Source organism: Rutidosis leptorrhynchoides, unplaced genomic scaffold (assembly GCF_046630445.1).
Source record: "Rutidosis leptorrhynchoides isolate AG116_Rl617_1_P2 unplaced genomic scaffold, CSIRO_AGI_Rlap_v1 contig59, whole genome shotgun sequence".
In the NCBI taxonomy this organism is placed as follows: domain Eukaryota; kingdom Viridiplantae; phylum Streptophyta; class Magnoliopsida; order Asterales; family Asteraceae; genus Rutidosis; species Rutidosis leptorrhynchoides.
Window position 1 is genome coordinate 18722 of NW_027266810.1, and position 15180 is coordinate 33901.

At 32.5% G+C, this 15180-nt stretch overlaps 1 protein-coding gene across 1 annotated transcript; it reads right to left on the bottom strand.

The window, feature by feature from the left end:
- Positions 1–12855: 12855 nt before the first annotated feature.
- LOC139884704 (organelle RRM domain-containing protein 2, mitochondrial) lies at positions 12856–14441 on the bottom strand. Its single transcript, XM_071868699.1, has 4 exons — positions 14273–14441; positions 13428–13496; positions 13218–13324; positions 12856–12951 (listed from the first exon to the last, which is right to left on the bottom strand). Exons 1-4 carry the CDS (start codon positions 14439–14441, stop codon positions 12856–12858), a joined length of 441 nt encoding a protein of 146 aa, XP_071724800.1.
- Between the last annotated feature and the right edge of the window lie 739 nt (positions 14442–15180).

A 15180-nucleotide genomic window follows, 5' to 3' on the forward strand; every position in this document is an offset into this window, starting at 1 on the left:
ATAGAAACGGAGAAAGATGTTGTGTGCTTTGTGAGATGTCTGGTCTTGTGTGAGTGAAGTATAGAAGTTTACCAATTAGGGTCCTGTAAGTTGAGGCAACTGTGAGCTTAGGCGAATTCTCAGGAAAATCCATACCATAGAGCATAGGTGTAGAAGATGGTTTGCAGCCAATGAAACCTATATATGCAAACATTTTCAGGGTGTATTTTCTTTGACACATGTGTATTCCTGTTTGTGATCTAGCAATTTCAAAATTTAGGAAGTATTTTAAATTTTCTAAGTCTTTAGTGTTGAATTGACTGTGAAGAAAGTTTTTGTTTTCTTTATCTCTCCAATATGATTTTCAGCAATGATTAGATCATCTACATATATCAATATTATAGTGAAGGAATCCTCTTGAGTCTTTGTGAAGAGGGAATGATCTGAGGGAGATCGACTGAAACCAATGTGATGAGAACTGTAGATAGCTTGAAATTCTATTGTCTAGATTGTTTGAGACCATAGAGTGATTTTGTGAGTATGCAAACCTTGTCTGTAGGAATGTTAGAATCTTGAGGTGGCTTCATGTAAACCTCTTCATCTAAATCTCCATGTAGGAAATCATTGTTGATGTCAAGCTGTGTAAGATGCCAATTCTTGGCCGCTACAATAGTGAGTAGGAGTCTTATAGTTGTAAACTTAGCCACAGGTGAGAAGGTTTCTGAGTAGTCAATCCCTTCTTTCTGTGAGTATTCTTTTACAACAAGTCTTGCGTTGTGTCTTTCAATTGAACCATCTGGTTTATGCTTCAACTTGAAAACCCACTTACAGCCAATAGCTTTCTTTCCCTTAGGTAGATCAGTGACCAGTCATGTTTGATTATCAGACAAAGCTTTCAACTCAATTTCTATGGCTGTTTGCCACTCTTTATCTTCCATGGCTTGTTTAAAATTGAATGGTTCTTTTTGACAACAAATATTTTAATATGAATGCAAGATGTTGATGAGAGAATTTTGAAAAAGCAAATGATTAGTGACATGGTGAGGTGTACGTGAAATTAGAATACAGTTAAATCTTTGAGGAATGATTCATGATCTTGCTTTACCAAAACTTGGACTAGATTGCAGTGATAATCTTGCAGATATTTTGGTGTAAACCTATTTCTAGTAGATTTCCTAATTATAGGTTCTACTGAATGTGCAGGTTGTTCATTCTCATTTTCATTCAAGAGAATAGAGAAAATATCAGATGAGGGTTCTATAGTCACAGAGATATTATCAGTTTCATTTCTAAGCATGGCAAATTGTAGATTTTCAGAATGCTCATCTAATGCAGGTGAGTTTCTAGTCCTTATAGGCAGTATCAAACATAGATCATTTAAATCCATTTTAGGTCCATCATAAGGAAATATATGTTCATGAAACACAACATGATATCCTAATTGAATGCTATGACTGTTTAAATGCAGTACTTTGTAGCCCTTTGTACCATCTTGACATCCTAATAGTATGCATTTAGATAATCTAGAAGTGAACTTAGTTTGTTCTTATCCAATATAAATATGAAACACAAAGATTCAAAGTCTCTTAGATGTGATATGTCAGGAATTTTGTTATGTAGCAATTCATATGGTGTTTTGTTATTCAAAATTGGTGTTGGTGTTCTATTTATTAAAAGGATGGCATGTGATATAACATAACTTTAAAATTTTAGAGGTAGCTTACTCTGAAACAGTAAGGCTCTTACAACATTCAGGATATGTTGATGCTTCTCTCTACTCTTCCATTTTGTTCAGGACACTGTACACAAAAAGTTTCATGCAAAATACCATGTGATGCATAAAAATTAAAGTCATTAAACTCTTATCCATTGTCACTTCTAATAGTTTTTATCTTTTTGTCAAATTGAGTTAAGATTAGCTAATAAAAATGTGTAATATTCTCTCTTATTTCTGATTTAGCTTTCATCAAGAAAATCCATGTATGTTTGCTGAAATCATCTACAATGGTCAAAAAAATATTTATTTCCTTGCATAGATGAAATGACAAGACCCTATATATCCATGTGAACAAGATCAAAACTAGATTTAGCAATTGAATGACTGACAGGAAATATGAGCTTTTTCTATTTAGCATAATGATAGATATCATAGACATGATTTTGATTAAACTTGACATTTTCATTAATAGATTTGAAGGAGGATAATCTAACATTAGATGGATGACCAAGTCTAAAATGTCAGATATCAAAATTATCTCTAAGTTGTTCTTCTATTACATTAACATATGAGAATTTTTTATTCACACCATTTCTAGGATAGAAAAAACAATATGTCAAGTTCACAAAATATAGTCCATGTTTTTGCTCAGTTGATCCAATCATCCTCATTGAATTCAGGTCATGTTACTCACAGAAACTTGAGATTAGAAGTTTGACTGAGCTTGCCTTTTTAGACAATCATATTCCTCTTGGGAGATAGAGATAGTGGAAGCACTTTGTTGAACTTCTCCTTCTGCTGCAGTTACCAAATTGCTGGCAACATTTTTGGTAAACTTGAAGTTTTGAGGGAAGCCTACAAAACTGTAGCATTTGGCAGCAGTGAGAGCAGATGGGTTTCCCATCAGGATTTTTCTTGTAAGGAAGGTGAGTTTGAGCCTGCTTTAGAGGTTTTGCAGAAGAGAAGGCTGTAAGAGTTGGTTCATCAGCAACTTAAGGTGAGATATCTTGTCTTTCAAACTGAGCCACAGTGGCATATACTTTCTGTAGAGAAGGAATGTGATCCAACATTATAATAGTTGATCTTGTTTGAGCACAGACAACATTAAAACCTTTCAGAAATCTAATTATCTTATCATTCTCATAATAATCAGCAATGATCTTGAGGGCTTTACATTCACACTTGATAACACATTCACATTCAGGAATAGTCCTCAAATCATCAAATTCATCCATAGTGTCCTCATCTTAGTGTAGTAGTCTGAAATGTTGAGATCTCCCTATTTCAGAAGATAGATTTCTTCTTGTACATCTGATATTCTTAAAAAATCTGTCTTGGAAAACCTAGCTTGCAGATCTTTCCACATCTCTCTTATTGTGTGAAATCTAGAGATGCTAGGTTTGATGGAAGGAGAACTGAATTCATTATCCAGCAGGAGACAGTGATGTTACATCTGTCCCAGTCATCAAACTCTGGTTATCTTCCTCAGGTTTGTTGATTCGGCCATTAACAAAACCAAATTTAACCTTAGATCTAAGAGCCATTGTCATAAAACTAGACCAATATGATTAGTTGTTGTTGTTAAGTAGAGGTAAGACAAGAGCTTGAGTGGGATTTTCACTTGGATGAAGGTAAAAGACAAAATATGGAGACAAATTCTAGTTTGAAGCAGTAACATTGGAAGAGCTGTTTTCAATTTTGGCCATGATTTAGAGGTGAAGGTGAGGTTGATTTTTGAAGTGAGTGTTGATGAGTTCAAGTTTTTAAAACTACAAACTAAAAATTCTCAATTGACTCTATATACCATATTGAAATATAGAGGTTTTTGAGAATAGTCTCAGTTTTGTATTAACTTGAATTATTGATTTACATGTCTATCTTGTTGTATTTATACTACAAGTTCTATACTAATGAAAAATTATTAAAAAAAAATTAGTACAAATTATCTAATCACTTACCATGCTTCTATCATGTGATTAGTATGGGTGTGGAATGACTAGAGTTGTGGAAGATATTTGTTCTAATCATGCACATAGTTGTGTAGGAAGAAGAAGAAGTCTTTAACTTGTTGCACAAGAAAACTGATGGAGGAGAGGTGAGTTGGGCCGAAGAGCAACGAGTCGGACTAGTTGAGCCAAGGCTGGAGCGAGCCCATCTCCCAGAAGAAAACAAAACGGCATCGTGCAGAGTAATGAATCAAAACGGTGTCGTTCAGTGTAAGCGGAAGGAAAACAATTGAAGGCAAAACGATGCCGTTTTGTTCTTCCATCTCGTGTTCTTTGTCTAACGGTTAGCCTTCCTTTCAAAAATGAAATCTCTAATTCCTTCTTCCTCTTCTGCTCCGATCGACTCGATTCCCATAATTTCAACCATTCATAACAAGAATAATGAAATCACATATTTCGAAGGTCATAAATCTTTTTATTAAGAAATTCATGTAAATTAAATTTTGATATATTTTTTTAAAATCAGCCTCCATAAGTAAGTTTTGTTAAATGAGATGAACGTAAAGTAACAAGATGGAGAATGTGATGACGATGATAACAACGGCGAAGAGGAGGAAACTCATCATCACAGAGACTAAATACTAATTAATTAGAAAAGGTTCAACTTTAGGGTTTTTTCTAACTTATCTGAAACCAATTGTTTGAAACTAAAAGAAATACAGGTGAGAGCAGGTTACGTCCTGACAAAACATTTTCAATACAATGAACATTACATTCACTGTGTAGATTAAAGAACCCATTTAAGTATAATCCATATGTGACGAAAACTGTAAATATATTGATGTTATTTATCCAAGTTGCAGTGATCAACTCGATCAGTACTTACACATGAATTACAATTTACCCTACAAATAATACGAATTACATGACATGTCTGCTATATATATATACATAGATGAATGTCATAATACTCTGTAGCTTTAAGTGAGAGATTAAAGCATGAATGGTGCTGGAGAAAATGCCGGGATAACTGTAGAACTCGAATCGTTCCTGCCAAAAAGAAAATTCGACAACGATTAATGATCAATATTCTTTATTCATTCAATATCTAGCTACAATTAGAACGGAATAAAACATATAATTAAGTTGAAAAACAAACTCTCCCTTTCTCAATTTTCATTATTTCTTACCCATAGTCGTGGCTGCTATAGCTTCGAACGTAAACCTTGTTACGCAAGCTTCGTTTTTTTCTCTTCATTATTTAACCTTGTCATCATTATGATGATGAGCTGCACCACTTTGATCACTCTTCTCTTTGACGACGTTATTCTCTGAAATTGCACATAAAGATGGCCTCCACTCGTTCTCCTTCCATCGTCGATGACCGACGCTTTTTCATTCTATACCTTCTTCGTGATGATCGCAACGTCGACGACGGCGTGATCTCCGGTGTATTATCGTCCGAAGAAGATGCCGTGGAAGACCCGTAACACGACACGAATTTTGAGATAAACTTCATTATTACGAATTTTTGAGGTTGTGGTGGTGAGGGTTATGCTTTATTTATAGTAGCAAGTCGGGGACTACGATTGGTTTGTCTTTATCATATGTTTCGAAATATTTTTAAATTACCCTCTACACTTTTGCTTAATTTAGAAAACGTACCTACCGTGGGGGTTTAGAAACTTCCTTGTCTGCCAATTACTTAACTTCCTCCAGCCAATTTACCGTTAAGATGGGATTTTTGGACCAACAATGACAATGCCTAAGCGTTTAACGTGACACGTACGCCATCAAGTTTAATTGGCCCTAGGACTAATGGCACTAGAAGATTCAAAGTTCAGGGACCTAATAGGAAAACATAGGAACATTTAGGACCTAAAGTGTGTGGTATGGCCCGCAGTATTTTGTAGCAGAGAGTTAGTTGAGAGTACTGTATGAGAAAGCTGGCGTGTGGTGTGGCTACATATGCATGTCTGTTCACAATTTTTCGAAGGTATAAAAATAAATTTGATGACTAAATATTTCCCCTTTTTTTTCTCTCTCTCTCAACGTTTGGTAAAACTTTCTTGTCATCGGACTTTACTAATTAAAACCGAGCTTTTGAATTAGTATTATGATGATAAGAAATTTTATCCATTTTATTTATGTGCATGTTTCCATTGATCAATAGCCAATTTGGTCGAGGCACATACGTACATACAGTTGGGTCATCGATCGATCGGGAGAATTCTTGGATAACTTTAATCTTCATGATACATATATATCAATATGAAAGGAATCTTTCACAATCCTATATATATGTACCCAATCAATTTAATTTGACAACACAATCATGTCTTGTTCAATATCTGCCAAGACATGAAGACGCATTTATTCATTTATTTATTTTTATTCATGTTATATCGATCGGAAAATGACATACACATTTATTGTTTGTAAATATATGATTTGCCCAGGTGTGATTGTGAATGAATCAAGTCAAAATATTAAATATCTATATGGGAACAAAACAAATTGAGGTTCATATTCATTATTCATTTACTATATAATTAATCAAACAAAAAAACCTCCGATACATTAAGGTTGTTTTGTTTGCCCTGATCGAGTATATGAATCATATCGGACGTTGTTAGCCCTAAGTAAAGTTCTGAACCAATTAAAACATAAATTAAGATTTTTCATTTTTAAATTAATGTTACCACAAAAAAATTCAACATGAAATGAATTCATTTAATTTCATAAAATAAAGCTTCACGATACAAGAACTATATATGATTATCACCTGGAGCCGGAAAGAGATCGAGTTCTAAGATACTGATTATATATCTTTCCATCCAAACATACTACTAGCTATCATATGTTTCTTCCGATCTACTTTAAGTATTTAAAAAGTTGTGAGTCTTAAAAAAATAATCAATAATAGAAAAAAAGACTTGTTTGTCCATCATTTATTGTTCGAAAGAGCAAAAAGTAACTGTTTGGTTCCTATTTCAAATATTTCTGAACTGTTTCATCCCTTCAAACATAAAGTTCATTTTTTGGTCCCAACGTTTACGTTTTTTTAAACTCTTTGGTCCCTCAACCCTAACGGACGTTAATTTTGGCCGAGTTGACACTTCAAGCCACTCGTAGCGTGACACATGTTGATTACGTGTAAAAAAAAAGCCACCTAGAATTTGTTATCCTAATTTAAGATGTCAGGATTATAATCAAACCGGACCGAAATCTAAACGAAATTAAACCAAACCGAAATTGAAAAAAGAAAAAAATCAATTTCTTATCTTCTCTCACTCTCATCTCCTTCATTCCAGAATGAAAAATCAATCGATTTGAATCCCTTTGAATCTCCCTACAAATTGCGATGTCCCAGATTCAATCAATTCATTTGAGATCCGTGGATTTTACTCCTATATCATTCATTCATGATTTTTAACTTAACTTTAAAATTCCCAAAATTAAATTAAATAAAGGAAGTATAATTTATTCAAAAAAGAAGAAAACTTCAATACTCGTTAGTGATAGTTAGTTGCGGAGGAAGATCGTAATCGAGGAGCTCTATCTATTATTACTCTTCACTTTTCATTTCACTGAAGAACAGCTTATGGTAAAATGATCATGATTTTCGGATCAGATTTTTGCTATATGTATTTCAATTCGCTGTTTTAATTCTGAATCTGATTTGTTTTTACAGTTATCAAACTAGATTTTCTGATATGTGCGGATTTAGTAGAGATATGGTATGTTTTGTACTGAGTACGATTTAAAGGTTAATTTTGTATTGGATCTCTTATGGAGAAGATCTAGTTGTTAAAACTAATCTGAAATAGTTAAAGTTCTGATTTTTACTGTAAATTTCTGATCTTGAGCTAGCTGGTAGATGTGTATCTTAGTGGTTTTGTTGATGGAATCGGTTTATTTGAACAAATACTCAGTATTTAGAGATAGTTTCTCATCACGATGGAGACACCTGTTGTTATAGAGCAGCATAAGAATCATTATTGTGGCCGTGTCAAGCCAAACAGTCCTCGGTTTTGGTCATCGCCTACTAAGAATTGTAGAGGGATTAATTGTAGGAGTTTTCATTCTGGAGGTGGGATTCTCCCAACACCTTTCAACTCTTTTGCATGTCCTATTTCCAAGAAATCCCATTATTCCTTCGAATCCCTTTGACTGTGTCTTGAATTATCTGGTTGAATTTGGGATACCTTTGTTTGTAGAGAGATTCAAATCGATTGATTTTTCATTTTGGAATGAGGGAGACGAGAGGGAGAGAAGATAAAAAAATAATTTTTTTTTCATTTTCGGTTTAATTTCGGTTCGATTTCGGTCCGGTTCGATTATAATTAGGATATCTTAAATCGGGATAACAAAGTCTAGGTGGCTTTTTTCTACACGTAATTGACACGTGTCGCGCTACGATTGGCTGTAAATGCCAACTCGGCCAAAATTAACGTCCGTTAGGGTCGAGGGACCAAAGAGTTTAAAAAAGTGTAAACGTTAGGACCAAAAAATAAACTTTATGTTTGAAGGGACGAAACAGTTCAGAAATGTTTGAAATAGGGACCAAACGGTTGGTTACTTTTGCCTATTCAGAAATCATAACTATCCATTTAGAATATAATATTAATTGAAATAAATATAAGGACGAAAAAAAATAATTCAAATATTCATGAATTTCATAAAATGATATTTAAAATTGACCCAAACTAATTTTATTACGAGAATATTTTACACTTAACCCTAAATCAATTGTTAGTTGAAATTTAATATCCACAATCAATTAATATATGCCCCACAGCATGTTCCAAGAGAACAGCTAAGCCTAGTTTATTACAACACTCACACCACATACGAATTCATTGAAATCAAGACAAAAAAGATCCCGAGTTAAGTTACTTTCAATGTTATAAATGTTGTTTTGTTGGGTTGCCTGATCAGCAAGTAAAGTCCCTGAATCTCTAATATTCATATGTGGCATGTTTAGCAAATAAACAATATCCATGTAATGTTTTTCTTCTTTTGTCAATTATTAAGTATACAAATTAAGCAATAATATTCCATTTTATAGCTACCAGAGGTTTGATTGTATTCATCCTCATCTAGACATGTTTTCTCTCACGATAATTTCAGACAAAAGACAAATCTTCCTATCATTTTACTACTTGTAGATACGAGAAAAGAGAAACATTGAAAATTGACAACAGCCTTGATCTTTTCTCGAGACCTGAAATTAATAAAAAAAAAATTGAAAAGAAATAAAAATCTAACTTATACTTCCGTCTTCAATCTTCATATTTAACAGGACAATATACACGAAGAATTTGGACAAAATTTTATACATGTAATTTTTATTTTTATTTTTTATAATTTTGATTGAAATCCTAATTGTTTATACATTTCTTCTTAAGAAATCGATACATATCGGTAGATATTATTTTTAAGTTAACTCGTGTATCTCTAAGTTAACTGTATAAAAGAATATTTTGTATAAATTTTATTAATATATATTTCTACGTATAAATTTGAAATCGCCATGTTGGTTGTATAAAAAACTTTTAATTTTTATATTATGCAATGCACCTTAGATATTGACTTCCGACGCCACTGGACTTTTTTAGTTATATAACTTGCCGGGATGTAAGATCAGCTTTTTGTATTTTCTTTTTCCTTCTCATATGTATTGTTTCTTTTAATTATTTTGTTAATGTGAATCTTGGTTTTTGGGTAGAGGAACGTTTCTCAGAGTAAGGCGGAATGACAACACGGGAGACATATGGGTCAATTTCTTATATCTTCGGTTTTGCCAGCTCCGCCTAACGGCCATTTTTACACCTTCATGATGCCATTTGGCAAACTAGTCCTCCATGTTAGCGCCTTTGGCGCTTTTATAGAGGGCTGTTATATCAGCATATACCTTCAGTTTGCCTTGGAGTACGTACGACAAGGTAATTTATTTTATTTTCATCTAATGTTATTGTGATTCTGTTAACTAATTAATCTCAAGAAATTGCAGGCCAAGACATTGACCGCTCTCAAGTGAGTCACGGGAGCATCGGCAGTGTTCTGCACGGCTGCCACCTTCAGTTTCGAGGGAGAGACGCTAGTCCTCGTCATTAGAGGCTATTGTGCGCTCTCCTCAGGTCCTGGTCTATGGAGCTCCACTTGCCCCTATCGTAAGTGAAATAACAACGTAGCTGACATTTATAATATTCATATATTTTCATCTATAAAGTTAAGTATCTTTTCAGTATATAAATAGATGATGATTTCGGAAATTTTTTTGTCTTTGAATAGATGACGTTTTGAGAATATCAATGCATTTTTTTCATTTCTATCATTCCACTAACTTTACATACACATACAATTAATATTTTAATAGAAAAAAAAAGAAATAAAATCATAAAATAAAAATAATTTATATTTTAAAATTAATGATATTGATATGCATAAAAAGTGTGAAATTGTCATCTATTCAAATATAGAATTAGTATTAGTTTTGAATTTATATTCTTTTTTTTTCTTGTAGAGATCTGTCATTGCCACATGGAGCGTGGCGTCGATGCCTCTCCCACTCTCGATATCTCTGCTGGTCAGTGCACTTATTTGGCTTGGCTTTGGCTACTCAAGGGGTGTCCACTGGTGGTGGTGAGTGTAGTTAATTGTCTTAGCATGTTTTTTTGTGTCTCTCTACTCTGCAGGCAACAAACTCCACCTGGGCATTATTCAGATTGCTCCACGTGATCATATACTTGATTTATAGGAATAATGGCAACGAGGGCCAAGAGTCGGGAGGAGAGCCTGGAGATGTGGAGATTTGCCAGATGGAAGGAGTCAACGTAGAGAATGATGTGGATGAGAATGGTTATGATTCAGCATCTTCAAAACTGTGCAGGAGATAAGGGAATCTATTCTCTCATGAACTTTAATAATTTTCTCTCAAAAATATATGTTCTCGTAGATAGTTTAAATAAAAGGAAAAAAAAAAAAAAAAAAACTATGAAGATGTATAAAAAGACCATTTCTATGCCCATCAATACCAATATTTTATACCCGGTATGCTCGACCTCTAGACGAGAAAGGTGGCTGTCTAGGCTCCCAAAAAATGTATTATTATATTTATTAAATAAGGCTTCAAAAAAATTTTATATATTCCTATAAAGCCTAATTTTATTATTATTATTTTTTTTAAAAAAAAAGCCTATGAAATTTATTTTTATTGGAAATTAAGGTTTAAAAGTATTTTAAGTTAGACCTAAAAGATGAATAATTTCTTTTATGGAAAAGTAGAAGGCGTTTATTTTTGTCTATGAAAACTAAGGTCATATATGTTATATTTAAATTTAAATTTTAATGTTAAATCGGTATTATAAATACGTTAGAAAAAAATTCTAGTCAAATTCGACTTCTCTATTCGATAGTTCTCCGGATAAAACGATGATAAACAAGAAATTCTATATTTTCTTCATGAATTAGTCAAACAAGTTGGTGGGCCCGTCCATTGGATAGAAAAACTATAATTTTAAAAATTAATAATTTAAATATGTCATATAAAAAATTGTATAATAATTACTGGTATTAAACATTATTAAACCTATGTCAAATATTATATAAAATATAATTATTTTAATTCTATATCAATTATAATTATTTTGATTTTGATTTTATTTAAAAATCTACAATCCTAACATTAAAAATTTATTTTATTTTCAAAAATAAGAAACATAACAAAAAATAAAATTTACATATCAAGATTTGATTTCATAATAAAATTTATAATTACATCTAATCAATTTAGTTATTCCTATTACTTAAAAAATAAGATATGCCCATTTTAATTAAGAATAGAAAAAAAATTATAACGGATTTTTATTAGGAATAATAATTTAATAAAAAAAATTAGAAAATAATATATATTATACTTTGATTAGGAATATTTTTTTAATAATATGCCCGTTTGAATAGAAAAAAAATATATGTCTATTTTAATAAGGAATAGGAAAAAAGAATATAATAAATTTTAATTAAGAAAAAATATTAATTGTTTGAAAAATAAGATATGTCTGTTTTAATTAAGAATAGAAAAAAATATAGTGAATTTTTATTAGGAATAATAGTTTAATAAAAAAATTAGAAAAAATAATATATATTATAATTTGATCAAGAATAATCTTTTAAAAAAATATGCACGTTTGAATAGGAAAAAAGAAGACATGTTCGTTTTAATTAGGAATAGAAAAAAAGTATATAATGAATTTTAATTAGAAAATTTTTTTTAATAAAATTGTTTAATAAGAAAATTTAAAAATATATAGTGTATTATAATTTTATTATGAATATTTTTTTAAATAATAGATAGGAAATTGATTAGGAATAAAATTATTACATCGGGAAAAATTAATTTTTAGAATTTATTAGGAATCATTATGTTTTTATTGTGTTTTGGTTTCCTAATTAGAACAGAAAAAAAAATATCATTGATTTATAATTGTAATTAGAAACCTTATTAAACTCAAAGCTCTAAAATATATGTGTTAAATTACTATTCATCAATAAAATGTTATGTGTCGAATTTTGATTTGACAATAAAATTTGTAATAGAACAAATCGAAAAAATCTCGTTATTGTCTATAAGACTGGATGCATTTCTTGATTAATTACATGAAGGATAAAAAAAATATTGTATGTTTTTTTAAGGTGAAAATGAGATAAAAAATGATTTAACTTGGTCATGATGGTTTCAATTTAAATAGTTCCAATCTAAAAGTCATGATATCTATAGGAGGGAGAAAGTTTGACGGCTTGCAATTGCAAACACACGAACAAACCGTAATTGAAAAGTCTGTCAAATTCCTTAATTGGAAATTAATTAATCAGGGTCTGTCTTTGTACAAAAGTTAACAAGAAACAGAGTCATGAACAGGGTATGTAAGTCATTGTACAAATCTTATTTTTCCTAAAATATGAGTAGGGTAAAACTAAGGGGTCTTTATGCAATTTACCCTAAGATTAAAACTAAAAAAACTTGCGAAAATATCATTTAGCCTTTCAGCTTTAAAATCCTTCATTTGAAAACACGACAAATCAATTTAGGTCGATATTACAGGACTTCAAGTTGTTCTCTAAATCAAGATAAATAAGAATGTCAAAACAATGAATTATATGATGCTTTGACGAGATTGGCATCCATATGGTGGTTTCCCTTTGTTCGAATTATTGGCGCCCATATGGTGGAGCCGAGTTGTTGTTCCCAGGGAATGGAGCTCTAGGTTTTGCATACTCGGCGAATATAACCCATCCATCCAAGAACTGCAAATACGGCAACAAATCGTTAAAAATATAAGGACATCCCTAACAACTTAACCATATAGCAGACAGTATCCACCTCAACATATTCAATTTTCAAAAGAAACATACTTCAACAATGCAAAATTCTAATGCTTTTACCCAACAAAAATTCAAACAGTAACTGAAAAGTTAATTGAACGCATTGAAGTTCATACAATTTCACATGGTCACTTCTGAAGCTTCAAAAACAACTACTGACGTAAATGAAGAGGCTTGGTTAAACTCACCTTCCCATCCATGCCCTCTATACCTTTGCCAGCCTCTTCTAAGGTAGCATATTTTACAAAACCAAAACCCTTAGAATATCCATTTACTCTATCAGTCACCACTTTTGCTGCAAAATTCAAACAATGAATATCACACCAAAGAAAGTATTAGGAACAGAGAGATATTGGAAAAAAGAAAAGAAAAAAGGAGCATGAAGATGGAGAACATACCATGAACCACTTCTCCAAACTTAGAGAACGCTTCCTTAAGCCCTTCAGTGGTAGTCCGCTTACTCAGTCCTGTAACATTTTGAATAATTGATTCCATTAAAATTATAGATTTTTTAAAAGTTCTGGTAAGTACTAACCATTGAAGGATAATACAGGAGTGAAAATAAAAAATTTATCAAGCAAGAGAGTAAGAACATCATCAGGTGCAGAATATGTCCAATCAGAAGGACCAAAAAGAATATGATTACAAGATTCCATGTTTTGCAGACAGCATAATAAAGAAGATAATATATTGAAGGACGAGCAGTATGCTGCAAAGAGAAAGAGGGACCAAGAATGACTTACAATGCATCAAAAAAGACTAGATATTGGAAAATGAAATTGAAAAGAATTAAAATCTCAAAACTAACAGAAGATCCCCAAAAATTAGCCCAAAATGGATGCCAGAGATATTTCTCTCACGAGAACAAGATATGAACAATAGCAACCAGCATGTACGAAATTAAACTACTTTTAGTATGTTCAATGTCTAAAGTTATAATTTTTCTTCGTATATCACCTGAGGAACGGAACAAAAGGTCAAAGGAAAGCAGTTTACACCAGTTTGAGCTATATTAGACACTTGAAGAACTCAACTCAATAAGCAGATGGTCTAATATCATCCGATGGCAATTAGGTTTGTTTATCAACTTAGCAACACATTCATAAATGTTCCTAACAAAAATTTTTTATCAATTCCAAACATGCATACATAGATATACACACTATAGCAGTCAGGAGCTTACCAATTTAAACTCGATTATGCATAAATAAATAGATAAGAGATAGTGGTTAATCGAAAATACCGGAGACGAAGAGATTGGTGCTGGGCTCGGCCTGCTCACGTTGTTGAACTGGCGTCGATGGGAGATTAAGGAAAGATGGAGTGGAACTGGACGCGGTACAGAAGAGCCTCCCGATCCCGAAGGCACTAATACCACGCGCCGCCGTCCCAGAAGCCAGCCTCAAAGCCATAGTGTGAACTGAGAGAGAAATGAAATGAGAAGTGGGGTTTAAGCTTCCCTAAAACCCTAGAGCGAGAAGCGAGCTGCGTGTAAGATTTTTCTAGAGCGGAGAGGAGAGGAGACGAAGAGATATACTGAAATGAAATGGCCTTTAGCAGTGATATTCTAGTTAAATGGGCTCATTATTTTTGGGCTCAAAGTGTATTTGAAAAAGAGGCCCAAACTAGCATTCTTCACCAGTTTTTTTTTTTCCTTTTGATGAAGGAGGAAATTATTCCTGTAAGCTTTGAACCCTTATCTGCTCTGTGATGGGTGGGATATAAGTAGGATTGCAGGATTTAGCACTACATATATTAGTTATAATTTTAGGTCAGGAGCTGTACGACTCATCACTGTCGTAGTGTCATTTGAAAAAAGGATTCTAGTAGCTCCTAACGGAGCAATTATGGAGATCAACCTGGATTAGTTATCAAATAAAAATATGAATTAGGAATACTTATCTTTTGTAGATGGCCAAACTCCAATTTTCTGTAGTCTACGTTAATCTCCATAATCGCTCCTTTGGGAGCTGCTAAAATTCTTCTCCCCAATGACACTATGGCAATGATGAGTCTGTACAGCTCCTGACTTAAAGTCATAGGGGACCTAGCTGAATCCTGGAACCCTAATCATGTCCCACCCATCATAGGCCAAATCGGGTTCAAAGCCTGCAATTCATCAATATATCTTTTTTATTTAAAGGGTCGAAT

Coding starts and splice junctions, on each gene's coding strand:
- LOC139884704 (XM_071868699.1), bottom strand. CDS start 14,441: ATGGCTTTGAGGCTGGCTTCTGGGACGGCGGCGCGTGGTATTAGTGCC. Junction 13,497..14,272: donor CACCAATCTCTTCGTCTCCG/GTATTTTCGATT, acceptor AAAATGTTACAG/GACTGAGTAAGCGGACTACC. Junction 13,325..13,427: donor GTTTGGAGAAGTGGTTCATG/GTATGTTCTCCA, acceptor TGAATTTTGCAG/CAAAAGTGGTGACTGATAGA.